The 24,447-nt window shown below is 43.9% G+C and overlaps 1 protein-coding gene across 3 annotated transcripts in view; it reads right to left on the minus strand.

Annotated features, from left to right (window-relative positions):
• Nucleotides 1-24,447, minus strand: part of FOXO3 (forkhead box O3) — a 116,469-nt gene that overhangs the window by 16,874 nt on the left and 75,148 nt on the right. The window contains exons 1-2 of one of the 3 annotated variants that reach the window (XM_061427651.1): nucleotides 9,039-9,188; nucleotides 2,081-3,516 (exon numbers count right to left, since the gene is read on the minus strand). In XM_061427651.1, coding sequence (XP_061283635.1) covers nucleotides 2,116-3,477 — 1,362 coding nt within the window. In that variant the 5' untranslated portion in view covers nucleotides 3,478-3,516; nucleotides 9,039-9,188 and the 3' untranslated portion in view covers nucleotides 2,081-2,115. The other 2 variants (XM_061427652.1, XM_061427650.1) reach the window with 2 other exon arrangements.

A 24,447-nucleotide genomic window follows, 5' to 3' on the forward strand; every position in this document is an offset into this window, starting at 1 on the left:
AAACTTCCCCCAAAATGTTTTGAGAAAAAGATGACTAATGGCCCTAAGATTCTAATATAATCATAATAAAATGTGTAATCTTAAAAGTAGTTATCGAAATAAGAATGCTTTAAATATATTTTTAAAACCTAAGTATTTAAATCTCCCTTAAAATATTTTTATATAATCTTTCAGAATTACACACATGCACGTGCGCACACACACACACACACACACACACAAGGAAAGGTCTGCTATTCAACCAAAAGGAAAACATACACTTGAAATATCAGGAAAAAATTGCTACCACATTTTCTTCTCATACTCTTCTCAGTGATCTAGAAAGTAGACTTCTTACAACCAAACCAAAATTAAAACCTACTTGAGTCTTGAGAAGCCACAATCACATTCCTCTTCTTAAAGGAAGACAAACTATCCTTCTAAAAGCCAAATATCTAAATTTCTCAAGGCGAGTCTTCACCAGTCTGAGTTCTGGCAGCATGAAAGTGTGTCAGCCTACTTAGCTCTGTTGCAGTCTTTTTACCATCTCAAGGGCTATTAAGTGACTGGAAACAGATGTCTGAGTGCCATTAGGGGCCTGCTTCTGCCTGGGAAAGTGGAGAAGTTGAGTATCACAACACTCTCGACATTCCCCTTTCCACAACTACCCATGAGCTGGATGAGCTCACCATAGGAGGCTCCTGTGATTCCTGCACCAGGGCAGAGGGTTAAACAAGGCTCAGTTTTTATGGCTTTGAATCTCATTTCTCTTTCACACCACTTAAAAAGTGTTAGTAGCTTGCTGATAGTACAAAAAAAAAAAAAAAAAAGGAACTGAGACACAGAACAGAGCCCCTAAACATGGGAGCATCTGGGGGTGCAAACCTGTTACAGCAGAAGACCCCAGGGCTCTTTCTACTACTTGAAGAGGAGAGTTTAGGGGCAAGCTTGTGTATTACCTGCTACTCTGGCTCCAGTTCAGAGTGCTTCCCATTTTTATTATCTAGCCATGATGATGATAAGAACGATGATGGTTCCAGCCATTCCAGAAACAGAGATTCTGGGTTCAGCTGTGTGACCTTGGGCAGACCACTTAACCTCTCTGGGCTTCCTGCTTACTCATCAGTTAGTGTGTGTACCTAGATACACTGAACATAGCCCACTGCAGATTGCAAAGCACTTTCACACCCTTCAGTGTATCAGATTCTAGCAGTAACCCCATGAAGTAACAGGGGCTGTTATCCTCATTTTATAAAACTGGAAACTGAAGCTCAGAGGCTAAGTGATACACTCTAGATGGCAGCCAGAAAGCAAAAGAAGTGGAACTGAGCCCTTGACTTCTGATTCTAATCAAATGCTTTTCTTGCCACATCATGTTGTTGTCTTTTTGGTTCCAAGAGAATTAAAATGCCACAACTTAAAAAAAAAATCTGTCACCATTCACAAATCATGTCACTATTTGGAACCTGACATCATTTATACATTGGGAAAAAGAAGCACATGAGTAATGCTCCCTCACATAAGAGCTTCTGTTTTCAATTTAATTCTTCTGCTTTTTAAAATTGCTTAGATGCTGAGTGCTAATAAAGATGCTTAGTACTACTAGTGAAAAATTGAACAGATGTTGCTTCTGGTGGAAAGAGTCTAGAAAACATAGCCTACAGTGAAATTAGAAGCACCTAAACATTGTTTCTTTGTTGGAATAAAAGACATAGAAACCATCGAAGATGGACCACGGCAGTGCTGGACCAGACGGTCTAAGAAAGTCCTCTGGCAGGGCCCTGAACCGAGGCTTTTGTGTGGCCTAGGGTTCCTTTCCTCCCTGCCCTCCTATCCTCATCCATCCATCCAGTAGCGGGGTCTGCGTCACAGGTCAGCGAGGGTGACCGGATACAAAGAAAAATGAGACCTCTGAATGTGTGTGTTGGTTCTACTGGCGGTAAAAGTCCTGAGCTGTCAGCAAATTGTGGAAAGGGCACCTGACAGCCCTATTTGTTCTGCAGGTACAACTCGGAATGAAGTGGTTGGGAGCCAGGTTACTGCACCATGTGAATAAAGCCAGCATCCCCCACCACCCGCTCTGTTAATACTATGCACTGACCTGCTCTGCCCACTTCCCCTTTCCTCAGTGAGCCTTCAGCCTGGCACCCAGCTCTGAGATGAGGCCTGCTTAGCACCAGTGAAGCTCCCCACGTTCAAACCAACAACGTTCTGTGTGGAGATGAGGGAATCAAAGTTAAAATCCAACCCATCAGCATCCATGAGTTCGCTACGGATAATGGACTCCATGTCACATTCCAAGCTCCCATTGAACATGTCCAGGTCCAAGTCGCTGGGGAACTTCTCGTGACCCATGACTGGAAGGTTCGCACTGGTTGAGTACAAGGAGGAGCCTGAGACAGAGTCCGAGAGGGTTTGCATAGACTGGCTGACGGGAGACTGTTGCTGGTGTTTGGCTGACCCGAGGCTGCTGGAGTCGCTCAAGCCCATGTTGCTGACGGAATTCGACAAGGCACGGCTGCCACCGAGAGCGCCCTGGGTTTGGTGCTGGTGGTGGAGCAAGTTCTGATTGACCAAACTCCCCTGGTTAGGCTGGGCGGCAAAGGACATCATTGGGTCACTGCGAAGCATCACGTTCCGGCGGGAGTTCTGGGCGGACACAGCGGTGCTGGCCTGAGACATCAAGGGGTCCGACTGGGTCATCATGACATCGCTGTGGCTGAGTGAGTCCGATGTGAGCAGGTCCTGGAGTGTCTGGTTGCCGTAGTGGGACATGGAAGAGAAGGTGGCTGGCTTGTTCTCTTGGATGGTCTGCATGGGAGACTGGCGCAGGGAGTTCAGAGACGAGGGACCAAATACCGCGCTGCTGAAGGAGCTGGTGGGGGAGCCCAGGCCGGAGCCCTTGGTGGTGTACGGGAAGCTGGAGCTGCGCTGCATGAGCCCCCCCGGGGGCGATGGCTGGGATGCAGGGAGCGCGATATTGTCCAGCAGGTCGTCCATGAGGTTGTCGGCCAGCCCGTCGTTCAGATTCATGGTGCCCGCCATGTCGGTCAGCCGGGGCAGCTCCACAGTGCACGGCTTGCTGACGGAGGGCGACAGGCTGGCCGAGCTGCTATAGAGCATGGGGGACAGTGGTGCATCATCGTCCTGGACGTCGTCCAGCTCCGTGCTCGCCAGGATGGGGGACAGGCGGCCGCTGACTGTGCTGGCGTTGGAATTGGTGCGCGAGCGGAAGTCGGTCCACGCGTCCAGCTCATCGCTGCTGCGGGATGTGGGGCTGCCGGGCCACTTGGAGAGCTGGGAGGGACTGTCATCTGCTGACTCGGGGGCGGTCTGCAGGGCTGCCTTCTTCTTGGCTGCACGGCCGCGGCTCTTGGTGTACTTGTTGCTGTTGTCCATGGAGACGGCCCGCCGCCGGGGCGCCTTGCCACTCTTCCCGCCGTCAGGGTTGATGATCCACCACGAGCTCTTGCCGGTTCCCTCATTCTGGACCCGCATGAACCGGCTGTGCAGTGACAGGTTGTGCCGGATAGAGTTCTGCAGAGAGAGAAGGGACAATGCAGATGAGCCGCAATGGTCCAACTGAGCACCCAGGAGAAACAGTTACTAATCCGACGCAATTTTTAAAGCAGCCTCAATTTCAGAGGCTTTAAAAATAAGGCATTTGCATGAGTCTCCTTGGCTTGGGATTAAATGACAATACTGTAGATGGCATTTTCATAGTCAGGGTGTGGGAGATGGTTTCATATTCAGGAGATGCGGGGGACTGTAGGACTTCACTGACATTGTTTTTCTTAAATCCCCAGGTTTCGTTGTCCTTTCTGTAATTGTACTTCCTTTACTGAAGTTTGCACTTACAATGTATTACCACATCATCTCCCCCTGCATTGTGCAACAAACTTCCCTGGCTCTCTAAGGGTGATTCATCACCTACAGGGCTATTTTATTCCATTTTGGCCCCTTGCTCCTCTAGTACAGAGGCAGCAGCTACCTTTTCTGAGCCACTTCTATTCAGAACTGGTGTGAATTTTTACCTATCTTTTCTCTGACTCCATCTCCTCCTGCCACAATTTCACACCTGTCTCACAGGCATAAGAAAAAATGGCAGAGTAAGATTTGCTGAGTTGACAGAAGAAGTAAGGCAAGTCTCCCATTCAGAAAAATTCCAGCTAATTTATGCAGACACTCCCTCCTCAAGGCAATGTGATCTGAGCACAGTAACTTCCTTCCAAAGAGCACAGTATGGAAAGGGGAGGTGGAGGAGAGTAACTTTACAGTGAAGAAACGTGACAGCTCAGCCCGGTGATCAAGGTCAACATCAAAGGGCAAAGTCAGATTGATAATGTGCACTCAAACCAACGTGATGAAAACGGCACCCTCCCCTGTGGCCTTCCTTCCAAAACCTATCACCTCATTCTAATCGTGAGAAAAAGAGCAGACAAGTCCCAAATAAGGAACAGTTAAAAATGCTTGTCCAGTTCTCCTCAAAACTGTCAGACCCACAGGGAGCCTAAGAGAAACATGCTGACTAAACACACTGCGGAATCCTGGATGGGATGCTGGACAGAAAAAGCAAAGTACGAGGCAAAAACTAAGGAGATCGGAATAAAGCACAGACCTCAGTTAATACTAATAACGTATCAACATTGGTTTATCAGTTGGGACAAGTGTATCAAACTGATATTGGACATTAATAACAACAGGGGAGACTTGATGTGGATAGCCAACATCAAGAACTTTCTGGGCCAGTCTGGTAACTTCTCTGCAAATCTAAAACCATTCTATATTAAAAGGTTTATTCTTAAAAAAAGGAAAGATGCGGGCAAAATATCCTCAAAACCCTAACAACTGCTCCCATCTTACAAGAATCCTCCTCCTGATTTAGGGAAGCCCAGTTAACAGAGATGACCCTGATCCAGCCCCATCTCTCTCACCGACCAACCATGAGACCTGAGCAAATCATTTAGTCTATGTCCAACAACTTCAGTTCTCCATCTTCATTATAGTCATAGCATTTGAAGCATCCCTCTCTGATAGGGATGACGTAAGGAGGATATATGATAATATACTTCAAAAGCCAGTCACGCTACTAAGTCAGGGTGTTCTTACTGCCATTATAAAACACAGAGTACATGATGGACAGAGCTCATTGCCTGGGGAGGTCTTCTATTCTGTAAAATACCTCGTGTGCTGTGAAAGAGAGAAGCTGATGATGGCATCTGCCACATCTGGAACAGCACCTGCAGGTCAGATGAGTTTTTATTTGCAAGTTAAAGACAAAAGATATTGCCTGCTGCTGTCTATTAAATGCAAACCATCCTAAAAGTTACCGTAGTTTAAAAAAAAACTGGCAATCACCAACTGTATTTATGTAGAAGATACAAATACATGTGTTCTACCAGAATGTTTTTAAAACACAGAAAGTCAGTGGGATTTCACCATACATAAATAACCCAAAATACTCAAGAGTGTTTCTGTGTATATGTTCCCATGCAAGGAAGTCCGACAGCTCTGGCTGGGCAATGAGCGTCACCAACCATGGGTCATAGCTCAGCATCTCTATGACAGGCGTAAAGACACGTTTGAGAGGACATGCTGAGTATCTGATGAGCCAAATGGTGCCCAGGAGACTATATATCCAGCTTCCCTTTCACTCTTATGGTTTTTTAAAGAATAATGGCATCTCTACTCATGGTTCAGAAATTACATTTCTTTAAAAAGTAAAACACTTTCTCCATAAAGATATGAAGCATGCTCTTAAAACTCACTCCACAGGGTTCAAAATGCAGGCAAGTGCACGGTGATTCTATTACTGAGTACCCAGGAGACTAGATATATGAACCACAAATTTAAACTCAAGCTTCTGATTAGGAAAAAAACAGGCTTCAGTTCCTGAAGCCCTGTGGGGGTGATGTGGACACTGACTGAACCGCCCCTCCCATGGCCAGCCCCCGCTGCTCCAGATTTCGGAAAGAGTTCATTCATACCAACACCCAGCAACAACAATGACCAGTCATAAATATCCAGTTATCCACCCTTTAAAAAGCATTTGTGGACAATTTTTTAAATGAATTTTTAGTTTCACCAATTCCAAACCAAGCAGAAAAGAAAATGTTAACCCTTTAGAGACCTCCAAAATGTCCTATATGGATAGTCATCTATTCTACAACTCTAACCCTAACAATGTATGTGTGTAATTTTTCAAAATTATAAGCTACCATTGGTTAGAATTTGGAGAGAGAAGCTAAGCTTCTGTAGGGCCTTGTGATAAAGGGGCTGGAACACCCTCACGGAGGACAGAACCAAGGACTGTCAGACCCGGGCCCTAATTGCCAGGATGACGAACGGAGCCTGACTGACTACAGGAGTCAGTTCCTGGGTCAGCGCTTTTAGATTCCTCATCTCTAATCTTCCTAACAAACCACAGAGTCGATGCCCTCATCATATATATGAAGCCTCAGACTGAGAGAGATTAAATAACTTAGAGAAGGTCACACAGCTTTAAACTGAAATTTGTTTTTCCAACTCCACTCCAATGCTTTCTCTCAACCTTTCCCGGATCTGTCACCAAATTATACAGAAGTCATCATTTAACTTCTCTGAGCTAACATCTAAAGAAAGACATTTAAGAAAGACGAAGGATACAAAGGCATAAACTTATGACTATAATTTTGTGAAATAATTAAGAGTAATAATTTAGTAGGTCTTTCCTAAAAATGTTTTTAAAACAAAGTCTTTACAAAGAGTAATCCTATAGCCTGCATTTGCATTTCTTTACTAAGGTGGCCATCATAGCATTCATCCTAAAGAGAGGGTAGTGGTTACCATACAAACCCATATAAGCTACACTTAGATTCTGAACCAAAACCCAATTTATTAAATGGATGATCAGCTTCAGTGTCAAATCTGAGTTCAACTCTTGCTTTAGAGGTTACTAATGACAGAATACATTCCCTAAGGCATATCACCTACGCGACACTCAGACAGGATTTTCCTCTAAGACAGTGCAAACAAAACTATGTCACAATCATCCTCATGGTCCCTAGCCTTCCATTTATAAAATCCATAATCTGAAGCGGTAGGGGGACATTGACAAAGACCCATCAGTATGGTCCCCCTGGTCCATTTCCAGCTCAAATGCCCCTCACCCTAACGAGGTCAGATATCAGAAATGTAGTCTGCTTTTTTGCCTCACAGGTCATGATTCTAATCACCAGGTTCTCTAAGTTTTGGTGAAACAGGAAAAAGTAAACACAAATGCCAGAGAACGTATCAGAATTGCAGTGTTTCCCCAACACGTTCCCTGATAATGGAAATTAATGGTGATATAATTTCTGTAAGATTTCAAACTGCCCCTCCCTCACCTCAAACCCAGGAATGAAGAAGTGGAATTTATAAAAAGAAACCAGCCAATTATAAAATCCTTTTATAAAGTGCAGTTTAAGTTCTCTGAAGACCTCTTCAGTCGGGGGCTCTAAATTAAATTTCCAATGTATTTTGTGCATGTTAAACTATAAAACTGCTGTTAAAAATATTCTATCCTTTTCCACTAATTCATCTATCATACCAAATAGTCTAAATTTGTAAGATATAACATTAGTTTGAGGGTTGGGAGCTGACAGAGAAGGAGGAACGGTTTGATAGGACAAGAGAGATTTTTCTAGTCACATCTAAACGCACATTTTGGAAAACATTGTGAGGTCCTTAAGGCTAAGGTGATAAGGTAATTATTACCAACCAGGACTCCCGCTGCTAGATCTCAGGCCATTCTGTCATCACATCTGTTTACTAGAGGAGCCAATAAATTACTATAACCCCAACCCAAAACCATGTGAATAGTTCTGGTTATTTAAATCCTCTACTAAAAATTTTTGTCTTCCCTGGTAACTCAGACAGTAAGGAATCCGCCTGCAATGCAGGAGACCCAAGTTCAATGGGGAAGCCCCGTGGAGAAGGTAATGGCAGCCCACTCCGGTATTCTTGCCTGGAGAATTCCATGGACAGAGGAGCCTGGCAGGCTGCAGTCTATGGAGTCACAGACAGTTGGACACAACTGAGTGACTAACACACAACACAACTAAGAAATTCAGAGATTGATGAATTACAGTAAACGAAACATTTCTAGGAACAAACTTTTGTCAGGGACAAAAATATCAGCGTTTCCCCACCAACCCCCAACCAGGGCCCAGAGATGTAGAAAACGCTGAAATCAACTGTAGCACAAGTTGTCTGAACAGAGCAGAGATTAAGAATACCTTGTGATTCACTTTTTATGTCAATCTTCTCTTTTACAAAGCAATTTATACTGAAGCAAGGCCTACTCTGGGGCAGAAAAAAATAGGTGTAGGTAATTAGTAGCAGAGCTGACACAGCTGTCCCGAGTGACTGCAGCTGCCATTGGTGGCCTAGCCCTTCAAGGAGGGGTGCGCAGGTGTGTGGAAGAGGAAGGTGCTGACATTTCACAGTCACGCTGACTGGCCGTGTGGTCCAGAGCCTAAGGTTCCCTTGGCTTGGCCCTCCTTGAAGAAATCAGCATAAAGGTGACTATCCTCATCCGAATTTGGTCATTCTTGTTCTTGCTATAATGAAGACAGTGTTCTAATGCAAGACACATTTATCCTTAATGCTAAAGTGCACAGCCACTGCATTTATGCCAACTGGCTGTGAAGATAGATGGACCCCAAACAGATTAGATTAGATCAGGTGTCACAGAGAAGCTGCCTGAAACAAGTAAGTATTCCAGCAATATTTACAAAGTGGGTAATTCACACATGCAATTTTTTAAGGTAGCCAACGGAGGCAGGTAGGCTTCGATGTCAGCCAGGTCGGAGCTAGAATAGTGGCCTAGGTGTGTGTCCTGCGACCCTGGACAATTGAGCCAACTTCAGTTGTCCCTTTTATAAAATGAGAATAAAACCACCCTCTCTAACTCTAGGATCTTTGGGACGATTAAATGAAAGTATGCATGCAAGTTACTCATCCAGTGCCAAGCACAAGAGCAGCTCTCAACTGTCAAGATTCCACACACGGAAGCAGTGACATCACAAACGTTCACTTACTGTTTTCCGAGCATCATATGCTTTAAACCAGAAGGTGAGAGGGCGGCTCCTTCCAGGAAAATATTTCAAACTTGTAAAAGTATTTCAAAGTGCCGTGCTGCTCAGGAGTAGCTGGTAATTTCCCAACTGTTGCTACCCTGTGTCCGCTCCAACCCCTTCCAACCCATGTTTACCTTGTAAAGACTGTCCACTAACCCAGACACCAGCTGCATGTGCTTCCCCTGGAACACAGAGAGGGTTTTGTCTGGAAGCAACATGTGGTATCAATTTATCTTTCTCAGCAAGGGCAACAAGGAATCCACTGACTTTAAAAATAAAAAGGGAGTTGTGTAATTTAACTCTTAAAGGCCTCTACCTTTCTCAGTCACTCCCTTTTTTTGGTTATCTCAAAATGAGTTATGGCTGTCAACTTCCAAGCCAGACCCACTGATGCCCACCAAGCAGACTGCAGGCAGTGCCCTGGTCCTCGTGAGAGATTTCAGTGGGGATGATCTATAAAGGACTGCTTTTAAATCCAGTGCTCATCTACGCAGCACACAGGACCAGCATTTCAAGTAGGTCCCCTTGCTTTGACTTGTCACTGATAGTTCAGAATGGGACTGCCAAAGACCTGAATTCTAAAATATGTAACTGCTGAACAGTTGACAAAGGTCATGTGAAAAACCCAGTGGAGACCCAGTGAACTGTGCGCCACAGCAGAACAGCGCAGAGACAGCTTCGGGAGAGATGCTGGCTTTGACTTTTGATGATAGGCTCTTTCAGAGGCAGTCCTCTGGATGATGCCCTGACTTCTCTTAGGTATCAGTTCTCCACCCTGGCTGCCTCTTCCAATCACCTTTGGAGGCTTTAAGCACTCAGTCGTAGAGACTGGTGTGAGTAAGGCTCAGGGAGGCACAGTTTGAAAGCTCCCCAGATTATCAGCTCAGAGCTGAGATGCCCTGGAATTTCCCCCTTACGTTTCTGCTGGCTGAGACTCTAAGCTAAAGATTCTCAGTCTCCCCAGGTCTGATGACACAGCACAGCAGATGTTCTTTAAGTCCAAGTTTCCACCATTTAGAAGATAAGGATGAGAATCAGGCTCACAGATTAATGTTGGGTTTATATGCAGAGAGTAAAACGGAGAGTTAGAGCAATCTATCAGATCACTGGAGTCCAGATAGCTTTTTTCCTAAAAAAAAAAAAATAATAATAATAATAATAATAAGGTGGAGGGAGGAGTTGAGAGGGAAGGTCCTTGACCTTGCACTGCCTTGTGGACGGCCATCCATCCTGCCCTGTGCCACTTCTCCACCAGGCATGGATAAGCATGGACAGAAAAGGGGCAAGAGGACTTTCCCAAAGGTAGGAACTGATACAGGCCACAGAAGGGATGGGCTGGGACTGTAATTGATCCTTATAATTCTCAGCGCTCTCCCTGAATTAGCAATGTAACCTCACATAATCCCTTTTATAAGAGACTGTCCTTCAAATGAAATGCCAAAGATAGACTGCATAAAAATAACCACTGAAAAGGCCGTACCCCAATCCTGAGATACTTATTAGCATCCATTGTTAAGAATACAGCAAAGTATTACTTAATGAACTCTCTTGAGATCCAAAGCACATGATTTTAAGCAGATCATCTCAAGAACGTTAATAACAACCACACAGTTTCTCTCCTTCCTCGACTGCAGGAAAGACTACGTCGCTGCACTTGGTGCAAAGACCCTGGACGGAGGGAGGTGGGGAGTGGATACTGCAAAGGGCCAAGTAGTGCTACCATCTGAGGGGGAAGGGTGAGGGCTGGGCCTGCTTATTAGACAGGAGACACTTAGCTGGCTTGCCTTCTTCTACTACATTTTATCGACTTTGGGACTAATTTGTTCGAAAGCAAGTTCACAAAGTATGACAACATAAAACAGACTTGAATTCAGAGCCATTATTTCTGATTCTATGGAATACCAACTAGAACAGCCTTTCAGACACAGAAGAAAAATATTCACACAAAGGATTGCATAATCAACCCTGATGTGTGAGACAAGTTCCAGGCTAGTTCCACTCTTACATGTGTCTAAAACACTAAAAGTTTAAGCCATTAAAGGACTTATTTTTAAAAGATAATGTTCTAAAATAAATATTGCTGGGAATTTGTCTGAAGGATTAAATTTCCAGGTAGAAACAATATTTCCATTAAATCTGCTGACAATCCTCTACCCATAGAGATCTCCTTGGAAAACTAACATTTGTTTCAAGTTTTCACGCAGTAAACACAGGTTCTGGTCCCTCGTTTGGAGGAATAAAATAACAACAACCTGGTGATCAGTAAAACGAACCCATTTCTTACCCAAGACAAATGAGACACATGAAGCTTTCTTGGGAAAGGAAAGGCTTGGCAGACAATTTGCTCTTCCCCTCAACTGAACAAGAAATCCTAGATGGGAAGAAATTTCTCTTAAAGAGCTACTACGCTATTACAGACAGTTTTGTTGGGTTTTCCAGTGTGGGTTTTATTTTCATATTAATTTTTTTTTTCATTTAGCGATTTTTTTTCAAGCCCTTCCACAGCTGTTTCTGCTCTTGGAGGGCAAGAGGGAACATTCCATTCCTCCCGGCCAAACCTGCACTTCCGGCACACAGAGAACCCTGGCAGCCTTGCACCCTCTGCCCACACCCACCCCTCAGCAGCCTCCCCATCCCCAAACCACGTCCAGCCCCACGTCCTCCTCCCCACCCCCAAGGAAGCAGCAACGAATGCATGCAGTCAACGGAAAGACAGTCTCCAGAAAGTAGGTTAAAGCTGCAGCATTTGGCCACCCCTGCCCTCCTGGCTCCAGGTTTCTTCCTGATGTGACTGAATCCCTTCCCCTTTCCACAAGGGGCTCGGCAAACACATGCTACTTAACTTCTCCTCCCTGGTGGCTCAGATGGTAAAGAATTCACCTTCAATACAAGAGACCCAGGTTCAATCCCTGAGTCGGGAAGATCCCCTGGAGAAGGGGATGGCAACTCACTCCACAATTCTTGCCTGGAGAATCCCATGGATAGAGGAGCCTGGCAAGATGCAGTCCATGGGGTCACAAAGAGTTGGACGTGACGGAGCAACTAACACACACTTTAAGACCGTGCAGGACAAGCCACGCAAAGTCGATGCTTCAAAGGGTTAAAAACCATGACATAAAAGAACATTCCTGAAACTGACTCTGCAAAGTAGAACGAAGTAGAACAGAAATAGCTTTGTTATTAACAAAATTTTCACTTAAGATTAAAAAAATAAAGCTGCAAGTTTTTTCAGTTTGAAAATGTATTGTGGGTGGAAATGGAGAGAATAAAAGGGCATTGGAAATACACATCCAGAATTCAGGAATACAGTGGAGTTTAATCACTTTCACGGCATTATGTAAGTGATCATCAGGGCAGGAAGTTCAGTAAAAGGTAATACTGTGGAAAACGGAGGGCTGCGAAACGCATCTAATAACAAGCAACCTTAACTTTACAGTGAAAGAAACTGAAGACCAAAGAGATACAAGGCATAGCTGAATTCAATCAGCTAGGAGGTGGCAGCCAAGTGGAGACAAACTCAGATCTCCTGGCCTCTAGGTGTTGCAGTAATACCACCCAGAAACACCGTTAGTCCCAGTGTCTGGATTACCATGACAACTGAAAAGGTGAAGTGAAGTGCATGGAGCACAGAGGATGGATAAGATCTACCATCCGTCCATCCATTCAGCTTCAGTCTGCCTTGCTTTACAACTTGGGGAATAGGTGTCTGTCTCCCCTAACACTTACTGAACCCTTTACAACCGGATGCCATGTTTTATTACAGCTTTACTGCCTAGCACGGCAGTGCCACATAGCAAGTGCTCAAAAATATTCCTCTCATCACTGAATTAGTGGGAAGGGGACAGCAGCCACAAAACAAGGCCTGAATTTTATGTTAAAATGAAATGTTATAAAAACATGAGACCAATAAATGATCCTCAATATGAAAAATGGAAGGAAACTTCCATTGCAAAATGTGAAATAGCATTAAGGTTTTTCTAAAGTCAACAAGTCTCAGCCTTGAATATAAACTTCAATTATACAACCAAATTTCCCAAAACAAGATGACATAGTCTAGTAAGCAGGCTTAAGGTTCTCTGTAATAATATTATAGAGATGGGCAGAAGGATGGTACATAGGCTATTCGGGGGAGCAAGGGCTTGGGAGAATGGTCTCAGGTCCAGCCAGGGTGTAGATCCCTACCCGTCTCTACCCATCTTGGGGTGTTATGGAGCCCCTATTACTTGGTAATGCAGTTGATTGGCTCAGCACTCAGAGGCATCCTTGAAACCAGAGACAACATGCCTAGTTCTAAATCTCCCCCAAGCAAACACAGGGATAACACGAGAAATCCAAAATAGAGTCTACCTCACCTGCAGTCTGAAGGAACTTACTGTATTAGTGCCTGCCCAAGCCAAGACTCTGTGCTTCACAAACCCAATCTCACTTTATTTTCATGGAAAGTCTGTCAGGAGGAGATGGGTGCAGAACAGTAACTGTTTACAGGCAGTGGGGCCAGAAATCAAGCCCAAGGCTAACTCCTACAGCAGAGCTCTAACCACTTCGCCGTGCGCCCCTCTCCAGGCCCCGAGCTGACTAAGGACAGAGGCACCATTCCAAGTGACCAAGGAGCTTGCAAGACTACACTAACCCGTGTCACCGAATTAAATGTTTTCAGCTCTAAGTTTCTGTACATGGTTCCTAGGACTATGAAAGGAGAGGAAAAGGTGGAAAAAAATCACTAACCATAAAGCAAGTGTTGTTGGAACTGGATCATTTTTAGAAATGATCCTTTTTTCTCAGACACTCCCCAAAAGGAACACTATGGATGTGTTCTGCCTTGACCTGGGATCACTACTTTTAGGCAATGAACAAATTGGATCACTGCCATAACCTTTTGAGTGCCCAGGCCTTCCTCTGTGCTATCACCTGTGACCGATTCAAGCCAGTTTACCTGGTTGTCCCGGGCAGGCCTATCCCGGCCCCCAAGAGCTGGCACCATTCTAAGGTCCTGAAGCCAGAGACATCAGGCAAATGTCAGCTTTACCCGGGACCTTGCTATTACAAGGCTTAATCTGAAACAGGGACTCAACTCTATACTATTTAAAATATGTAATTAGTTTATTATTGAGCCAGAAATGATTAGCTTGCTTTCAAACTATGTGAATTTTAAAACATGATGTCTTTTGCCTGCCAGCTGACAGCATGATCGGGTTGCTTCTGTTTAGCCTCAATCAAAAACTCTGGTAGAAAACTGCTTTAAGGCTTCATATGCATGCTATTTTATTATTTGTCTTCTGGCATCAAAATCTGCAGAAACAGAAATCACTGACAATGCAAGCACACTAAGAGGGTGGATGCAGAGGTGATGAGTGGGTGAATTCAACAGCTTGAGAGTTTGACATCTGAGATCCAGGAAAACTGCCTTTCTCTTCCCAGGGTACAATCCTTCTCTTCACGTGGAATTCACTGGCTGTAGCATCACACATACAAACACTGACTGTTTCCAGCTCTTCAGATGGTCTAGTTCAGAAAAAAATGGTTCTTTTCTGTCTTGTTATTTCAAGAGCAATGAATTTCTTTTTGGTAGCTCTGAAATATATGCCAATGTGTGGGCACAGTCACATAGCTACACATGGGCCCACACCCTGGAAAGACTGGGAGGGGTGGAGGCACATTTTTTCAGCTAGGGCAGGAAAAAGTTGGGGCTGGTATTTATAAAACAGACATGTGTGTATGCATCTGGAAGCAGGCTCCCTTCCAAGTGTCAGTGTTAATTATTCTAATAGTCATCAAAAATCAAGGTGTTACTGGTGAAAGCAGAAAAAGGAAGCGAATGCCACATAACAGAGTATCCCTGCTGGCTACTGCAAACACAACCACGGATGGACTTTTTCTTTACGGGAATAGAGTACAGCAGTCAACTCCACAAAATGACTCGGGCCTGCACCCCCTCTATCCACTCCACACCCGAGTGAAATTCGGCTAGCAAGGAGTCTCCTGAGGAACTGCTCCCTCTACCTGAGAACCTCAACTGCAAGACCAGCATTTCACAGTACTGGTTTTGCAAGATTTCTTCTTGTTTAAAATCACAGGATGCAAAAGTGGCTGATGACCAATACGATGATGTTGCTAAATACCGAGTGAATCAACCATTTATTCCCGGACACTCCTGGGTGCCAATTACACACACAGATGAGCACCAGCCAGCTTGAAAGTCCACATGAATGATTAAATAAAGATAGGAGATGACATTTCCATGTGCTGAAGAACTAGGCATTCATTCCATTTTTTCTCCTGAAGAAAATACTGATTGAGCCATTTGTATACAAGTGCATTTTAATTTATAATCTAGGATGTTCTCAAATGTGCAAGCTAACCATTAGCACTACCCCTCAAATTATGATGAATGAAGCAGGTTGAATGTGCATGGGATAAATCAGTTTCTATGAAAACCATGACACAAATGCAGTGTTTTAATACTAACACGTACTAGGCTGTCATCTCCTCACGTACACTGCTAGGTAAGCTTGAAAGCACTTAAGAAACTGGAAGCAACTAGCGTCAGTGGTGATACTAATCTATCACCCAAAGGGCAGGAGGGATGATATTAATTGGCAAGGACAGTCATACAAGAGACTAAGAGTCTATGGGACATAAGAGACACTACACGTGTGGTGGAGAGTTGGAGGTGAGACCACACCTCACCCAGCAGGCGTCACAGTGCTCCAGGGCTCCCTGGTTCCCACACACTTGCTGCCGGTGATTCCAAAGCCACGCCTGAGGAAGCAGGACCCCTGGCTTTACAACTACCTCCTTGGCTGAGTCTCATTTGGCAGGTCTGGCCCTCATATTCTCTCCCCCAACTTCCTGGATCTCATCACCTGGACTTTCTGGACTTTCCAATTCTTTCCCCTTAGGTTGTTCATTTGCTAATACGAAATGTGACCTCATAGCACAACCAGGCCCTAGGTCTTTCCCTAAGACTTAAGAAATCATCATACATACAGGGTCCACTGAAACCAATCCCTTTAGGTCAAGACAAGGGAGGAAACACACACAAGAACAGATATTGCTGAGCCATTCTTAGGTTCAAAGGTAGCTTCATGTAGCACACTTCAGACTCTGAGGCATTATGTGGGATAATATCACCCTATATTCCCAGTTTCTCCAGCAACATGTTCATCAGGTTCTTCCAAACTGCCGTGACCTAGGGTCTCCCCAAGTAAAAAAGATAGCCAAGTCCTGATGCTATTTTGTGGACAGAAGAGGAAATCACATTAAGCTTCTCATAAGGTTAACGATCCAAGTTGGGAGACAATTCTCCAGGGGGTCTCTGCAGGTCTTGCAAACAAAGTACAAACCCTTAGTTCTAGACTATCATTCAAAGATGTCTATATTTGCATAGTGAACAGCCTTGAAAAACAGTGATGCCATTGCACTCCAGAGCAAAGGACAGATGTGCTGATTGCTCATTACCAAACATCTAGGATCCCCAAACTCAGGATTCCTCTTCCATTCACCAAACCCGCTGCATGTACATGCATCAACCTGGACTCATCTGTGTCACTCATTCCCATGGGATTTGGGAGCAAGGATGGAGCAATGGAAAATATGTGGCTGCTCATGCTGCTTGCTGGGCAACCAGTAATAAATGCTTTGCCTTTGACCCAGGAGTCTCATGTCCAGCAGAGTCATCTCAGATCCTCCCAGTTCCTGACAGTCTGCTACTTTAGTTTATGAACTGCTGACATCTCCTTAACTATATCAGATAAAACTGGGCAATTCATCTCTAGCTAACTTTCTTCTCTACTCCTACATAAACGAGAAGAAACACAGATAATGGGATGGAGGAAAATGCATTTTGAAGGTTCTGATCTGGCTCTGCTGAGGACCCATAAGGCTTTATGAGATCAAATCATGAATAGAGGGGGAGGGGCAGGGGAGAAGGAAAAGCCCCTCCTGTGGCCACTGTGCAGTGTTTCGTCTGCATGGGTCACCATCTTTGTCAGGGGCTGCTCAACTCTGCGGTTTGCTCATGAAGAGCAGTGAGCAGCAACTTGGGTCTGTCGCTTTTGCCTTGCTCCTCCACTGAACAAGAGAACAGACCACATTATGTCCTCTAGGTAACATCTGTTGAGTTTCTGCAGTGGCCAGATCTCCATCAGGGAGCCCTGGGCCATTCTCAGAGGGAAGAGGCTCTCCCTAGTCCTTCTGACTTGCCTATGAGCTACCCCAAGTCTCACCCTGATGGAAATACTTTCATGGTCTTTATCTCGCCACAGTGACTGTCGGTGCACCTGTCACGTAGGCAGAAGCCTGAGATTCCCTCCTCCTTCTTTGCAAGCTCTTCTACATACATTTGCTTCATTCTTCGGACAGTATTTAGCAGCTTCAGACCTGCAGAAAGGAAGACAGACTAGGCGGTTCCTGTGAACCAAGAGCAAACACACACACATTTAAACACTCCAAGTTTCCAAAAGAGAGTTAATTTTCTAGCTTATTAACTATGAACCAGGAACCTCTACTATGAAATATAAAAACCTTACATGACTTCATGCTCTTCAGTTTCTAACTACTGATTCAAGTCAGATATGTTCTGGTACATAGGAAATTGGTATTTTCTTTTCCCTCCCCTTTCCTCCTGGATAACCTACTTCCATTCTTGGCAAAATGAGGTGTATATTTACTATAGTGTTCACATGTACCTACACGTTCAGAGACTCTGGAATGAGGCTAGGTTGTTGCCACACAGCCAAATAATGTGCCCTGTGAGAAATAATTATCAATTAGAGTGCTATAAAATGGGCTAGCAGTTTTATTCCACTCACACTGTGTGGTATTTTGGCCACCAAACACAACAAGCTTTCTTCGGTTCTCTTTACATCAATCAGAAAATTACATTAATTTGCTCCGATGCTATTTGTGGACATATGTGGAAAGAATGCAGACATCCAGGGGTAAATTAGAGTCAATTCACTCTACTTGGGCAGCAGGTCCCCACACAGACACTTACATTATAAAGGGACCTCAGCCTGGGCTGTAGCAATGGCTCTACAGTAAGGAACTATTAGCAACAACTTTCAAGTAATCAATTTTCAGTGCTTTTGAGTCTAGAGTAGCTGCCAAAAGAATTTGGCAAAAGCCATCATTTTAAAAACACCAATTTAAGCTACAGTAAGGTATTCTTACTATAGCAAATAGGTTTTATTTTGTCTCTTTAAATCTATATAGGAGGTTGAAAAATAGAAAAAATAAAGGTTTGAAATTTAGATACGACTTGGACATTTTAAGTCTTACAGCTTTTCTGTCCTTCTTCCTGACAGCTCTCTTTTATGTGACATTATGTTTGGTGATAATTATTAAAATATTTCCTGGGGGGAAAGACATATTAAAATAGGAAGAAGTTATATATAAGTTCTTAACAGAAGAAAAACTGGGAAGAGTTAAAGAGCAAAAGAAGGCACAACTACATCCCTTGTTCTATCCTGACACACAGAAGACTCTTAACACACCTTTCTTGACAGGATAAATGAATTCCCCCCTCATTTTTTCTATTGAAGTAATCCATGCTGAATAAGGTTAGTGTCTGTAACGCAACGCAGGAAGTCCAGCATTACAGAGGTAGACACTCTTTTCTCGGGTTCTCCATCTCCAAGGAAATCTTTCTCTTGCATTTAAAGTCACAGTAAATAAAATATCAGATTTACGTAAATTTAAGTCATCTGTGGTAAACTTCAGAAACACTTAGAAATTCAAAATGTGGATATTATTCATTTTACTAGAAATCATACTCATGCTTCAGGTGAAGTATACAACTCAAACTACTATAACACAGTAGTAAAGAACATTTTATTTTTAATTAAGATTCATGACTTTTTTAAAACTGAGGAAAATAAACATTTAAATTGATTTGCAAAAGTATTAAATAGGTACAGACTTAAAAAAAAACCAGTATCTATTGATGTTAAAAATGTATATTACCTTTGACTTAGAAGAATTGATCACTTCTCTTACGTGAAAATAGTTCACTATTAATTTTGGGCTTTTTGTCATATATAGCCAAACTTAATCCTACCTGCGATTCATGGGGTCGCAAAGAGTCGGACACGACTGAGTGACTGAACTGAACTGAACTGAATCCTACCTGATACACCCAGAAATTCTATTTTTAAGAATTAATCTTACTAATCCTTCTGCACACACACACACATTCACTCTCAACTTCTGCATATATTTGATTGATAACAAAATATCATTGATTACAAAATTACACTTATTAATAACAGTAAAATTCTCAAAGAGATGGGAATACCAGACCACCTGACCTGCCTCTTGAGAAATCTGTATGCAGGCCAGGAAGCAACAGTTAGAACTGGACATGGAACAACAGACTGGTTCCAAATAGGAAAAGGAGTATGTCAAGGCTGTATATTGTCACCCTGCTTATTTAACTCATATGCAGAGTACATCATGAGAAACGATGGACTGGAAGAAACACAAGCTGGAATCAAGATGCCGGGAGAAATATCAGTAACCTCAGATATGCAGATGACACCACCCTTATGGCAGAAAGTGAAGAGGAACTATAAAAAGCCTCTTGATGAAAGTGAAAGAGGAGAGTGAAAAAGTTGGCTTAAAGCTCAACATTCAGAAAACAAAGATCATGGCATCCGGTCCCATCACTTTATGGCAAATAGATGGGGAAACAGTGGAAACAGTGTCAGACTTTATTTTTGGGGGCTCCAAAATCACTGCAGATGGTGACTGCAGCCATGAAATTAAAAGATGCTTGCTCCTTGGAAGAAAAGCTATGACAAACCTAGATAGCATATGAAAAAGCACAGACATTACTCTGCCGACAAAGGTCCATCTAGTCAAAGCTATGGTTTTTCCAGTAGTCACGTATGGATGTGAGAGTTGGACCATAAGGATGGCTGAACACTAAAGAATTGATGCCTTTTTTCAGAGTCCCTTGGACTGCAAGGAGATCCAACCAATCCATCCTAAAGGAAGTCAATCCTGAATATTCATTATAAGGACTGATGTTGAAACTGAAGCTCCAATACTTTGGCTGCAAAGAGCTGACTCATTGGAAAAGACCTTGATGCTGGGAAAGATTGAAGGCAAGAGGAGAAGGGGACAACAGAGAATGAGATGGTTGGATGGCATCACGGATTCAATGGACATGAGTTTGAACAAGTTCTGGGAGATGGTAAAGGACAGGGAAGCCACACTGCAGTCCATGGGGTTGTAAAGAGTCGGACATGACTGAGCGACTGAACAATGAGAGGTTTCTAATCACATCAGTTAGACAGTGCAATAGAAACACTTAGCAAGAAAGGTATTTCTGCACCTGTTTCCCATCCACCTTGATGCATGTGTCATCAGACAATTCCCAAGTGTTTTTCAACGAATGACTGTATGTGTGGGACACTGCCACCCTTCAATGGCACAAGGCTGGCAGGGCAAGCACTGATTCTCATGGCCTCGTCGCAAGTTTCAGTAGTTCTGATTTGGAGGCCACTAAGGACAGGGACCCAGCACATTTGCGAATGATGAGGCTGTATTTATGGTGAGGCTCTCAACACTTATTGGTTTGGATCCACCTGGATCTCAAGAGAAAGAACATTTTTGTGGTTTCAGACATAAAAATGAATCATACAAATTATGGCTGAGAGACATATGGTCTTAGCTTCTAGGAATTAATTTTACAATAACACAATATATAAAGCTATTTCTACTGATCATGGCAATTATGCAGGGCCATACCTTAGCAATGATTTTCACAAAACTATCAGAAATAACATCAACAGCCAGTGAGCAAAGAATATCTACAACACACCATAATGTTCTAGCTTGGACACAGGCTTGCTCTTCTGACTCTGGAGCAACATGAAATGAGCAGAAAGTAAGGCAGACACAGTGACATCATCAGTCTCCACTCAAGCCCAGAGCATCAAATCCAAAAAATAAAATCCTATCCAATAAGAAACCAACAATCTCCCATGTGGACATCATGGTATAGCATCCACTAAGAGTATTAACAGAAAACTCTGTATTCCCATGGAACCAAACAGTGGTCAGCTATCCATCCCTAAAATGAATTTTCAAAAATCAGGAAATGAGTAAACGAAGAAATCTGTCACAAAGCTATTGCAATATTCTAAATACTGAATGCTATACAAGAATAGAAACTTTATTGCATTAAGATACCACATGACAGTCTCAATTTTTCATGTCTAAAGGCTGGATATTGAAAATTGCATCTATGGAGATCTAATAAACAGAGCAGCATTGCAAATGTTTAAGTGTGCTGTCTAATTTCATCTATATGTAAGAACATGCTGGGGAAAGAGTCTTGAATATTTCAAGTTAAGTTGGTACTATGGGTTGTAGTCATTGACTACTGAAAACAGTCATCTCCAGGAGAAGAAGATAAGATGGGTGATTTACTCAGAGGAAAGATTACTTAGTAACTGATATCTCACATCTATTTCACTGATAAATACTAAGCAGTTACTCTCCAAACCCCTGTGGGATGAAAAGAGTTATTTCAGAGTTTAAATTGTCCCTTGCAACATCTTTTAAACTCTTCTTAATATGCTATTGAGTCCATTCCTGGCACTTCATAAATAAAGCTATAAAGTCTTGGCTCTGAACGGGTTATCGGGGCATCAACACCTCTGCTAGAAGGCAAGGCCACTGGGCCTGGACTACCAACGTCTCTGGTGTCTCCCACACAACTCCTCACACAGGGCTCTGCACTCTTTCCATGAAACTGCAACCACCTTAATTTACAGTCCATGAGGTCACAAGTGTTGGACAAGACTTAGCAATTTAATTTTCCCCTAATTTAAAAAGGGGGGAAAAAACCCTTGAAATCACAATATATGTTTAATGGACTAATAGCTCTTTTGGAAAGTGATTTTTAGCTTACTAATGTTTTGTCCTTAGGAATAAATGTCCTACATCAAGTCTCAATTTCCTTTTGCTTCAGGAATTGAGCAAATCCCCTAGGCCATTCCATCCTGATCACTTCCCCAGATCTAGCACCTAAAGCTGACGTGAGTCCTCTGATTGTTAACTTTGAGGATGCCATCACTTCAAGATGACTGTGGCTGGAGGTAAAAGAGAAATAAGACCTTCCCTGACACAGAGGGTGGATCCAGGGTGGCAGGGGCAGGAAGGAATGACGACCAAGGGGCAGCCTCTCCCTCTCCCCTCACGGAGACTGTCAGGGCTGGAGCAGTGGAGGAAGAAGTAGAGGGGCCTCATGCATACACATTTGAACAGGTATTTACGGAGATCCTTTCGAGCACCAGGTGTACAAACACCAGTGAACAAGACAGCCCTGGTCTCATTCATGGATTTTACAATTCCGTGCAGTGAGGGGGAGATAAGGGATAGATAATAATTAAAACAAACAAATACATACATAATTACAAGTTGTGAAAAGTGCCCTGAAGGAAAACAAGAGTACCACAAGAGAAAGTAACAGGGTGGGTTGGACGGACCTAAGATTTAGATTGGGAAGTCACGAAAGACCTAAGACCTGGAGGATGAGCAACCAAGCAGTGAAAGTCAGCAGGGCCGATGTATTTACCTACAGAAAAAAAAAGGGAGGAGAATCTGAGATGTTCTCCTTGAAGTCACGCAAATGTGAGGTCAGGTAGAGATGAGGACCCAAATGGAGAGGAGCCACCAGACAAGAGGGGCCGTGGTGATCATGACTTCGAGAATGCAGTACTTCCAGAAGACACAGCAGGCACTGCTCAAAGGCGCAGAGAGAGGAGGTGGTGAACACTGTCCATGAGCTTTGGCAACAAAGAAGCATCACTGGTGGCCTTGGTAACAGCAGTATTGGCACTGCCAGGGGCAGAAGTCAGGGAAGATACCAGCAACCGATAATAAACAATAAACCATAACCATAAGTCATACTTGGAGAAGGCAATGGCACCCCACTCCAGTACTCTTGCCTGGAGAATCCCAGGGACGGGGGAGCCTGGTGGGCTTCCGTCTATGGGGTCGCACAGAGTCAGACACGACTGAAGTGACTTAGCATAGCATAGCATAGCATAAGTCATGCTGCTGCTGCTGAGTCACTTCAGTCGTGTCCGACTCTGTGCAACCCCACAGATGGCAGCCCACCAGGCTCCCCGTTCCTGGGATTCTCCAGGCAAGAACACTGGAGTGGGTTGCCATTTCCTTCTCCAATGCAGGAAAGTGAAAAGTGAAAGTGAAGTCGCTCAGTCGTGTCCGACTCTTAGCGACCCCATGGATTGCAGCCTAACAGGCTCCTCCGTCCATGGGATTTTCCAGGCAAGAGTACTGGAGTGGGGTGCCATTGCCTTCTCCGAGGTAACGTTTACTGAGTGTTTATTATGTACTAAGCACTGTTTTAACAATATTATCCCCTCAGGGATATGAGAGCACTGAGCACTCAGGAAATCTGCCCAAGACCGCATGCTGTGTGCGGAGGGTCCAGGATAGAACTCCAGGAGTCTGGCTCAAGTCCAAACACTATGCATGGAAGTGGGTGACAGTGAACAAGGCCCAGGGCTTACGGGTAGGGGCTGGCACGGTCCTGGCCCTGGGGTCACATGCAAGCCTCTCCCAGCAGAGGACATGGCTAGGCAGACTCTACTGGCTACAGTGGCCACAAGGCTGTCCTTCCACCTTGGGAAAATAATGACCGTCTAAGGAAGGGTATGTCTCAGAATACGCACTCTGCAACTTCCCACTATTCGTCCAGTGAGACCCCTAGAAGTTATTTCCACTTAGAGATTCCCTGAAGGGCAATCACAGCTGCAGTCCACACTGAAGTCAGGTGTTATTGCCCTGCCGCATGCCGTAACTCAGCAGCTCAGCTCTGGATCACACGCTTTTCATCGGTTGGGTCCCAGAGCCACAGGGTGAGATGGGGCAAAGCAAAGCGAACACACTGGATGTACCCTCTTCCCCTACAGTTTAGTCAGGAAGGAAAGCTGAGCCATGAGAAGAAATTGCTGCACTGCTCCTGAGCAGTCCTTTCAATCCATAACCAGGAAAACAAATATAGACACAAAATGAAACAGAGGAGCCATGGGTTTCTTTTGAGGTTTGCTCATTTTTCAGCACCTGGCAATCTCATGCTTTCATCTCCACTAAGCATAATTTTTAGGTCCTTGGGAGGATGAGTGCTAGTTCTTAGGTGACCTCAGTGGTCAAAACCAGTGAGCTAGGGTCCTTGGAGGGCCTCTCTAAGCCTTCCCTTCCCCTTGCCCCTTTCTCATCCTTTCTGTCTTCAGACAGTTTAACACAGACCAAGTCTGAAAACACCAAGCTGGCCCGGGGTAAAGAAGTTACTGGTTGTTTACACAGTAAAATTACGAGCCTCAACAAAAAATAA

The sequence above is a fragment of the Bos javanicus genome, chromosome 9 (assembly GCF_032452875.1).
Source record: "Bos javanicus breed banteng chromosome 9, ARS-OSU_banteng_1.0, whole genome shotgun sequence".
In the NCBI taxonomy this organism is placed as follows: domain Eukaryota; kingdom Metazoa; phylum Chordata; class Mammalia; order Artiodactyla; family Bovidae; genus Bos; species Bos javanicus.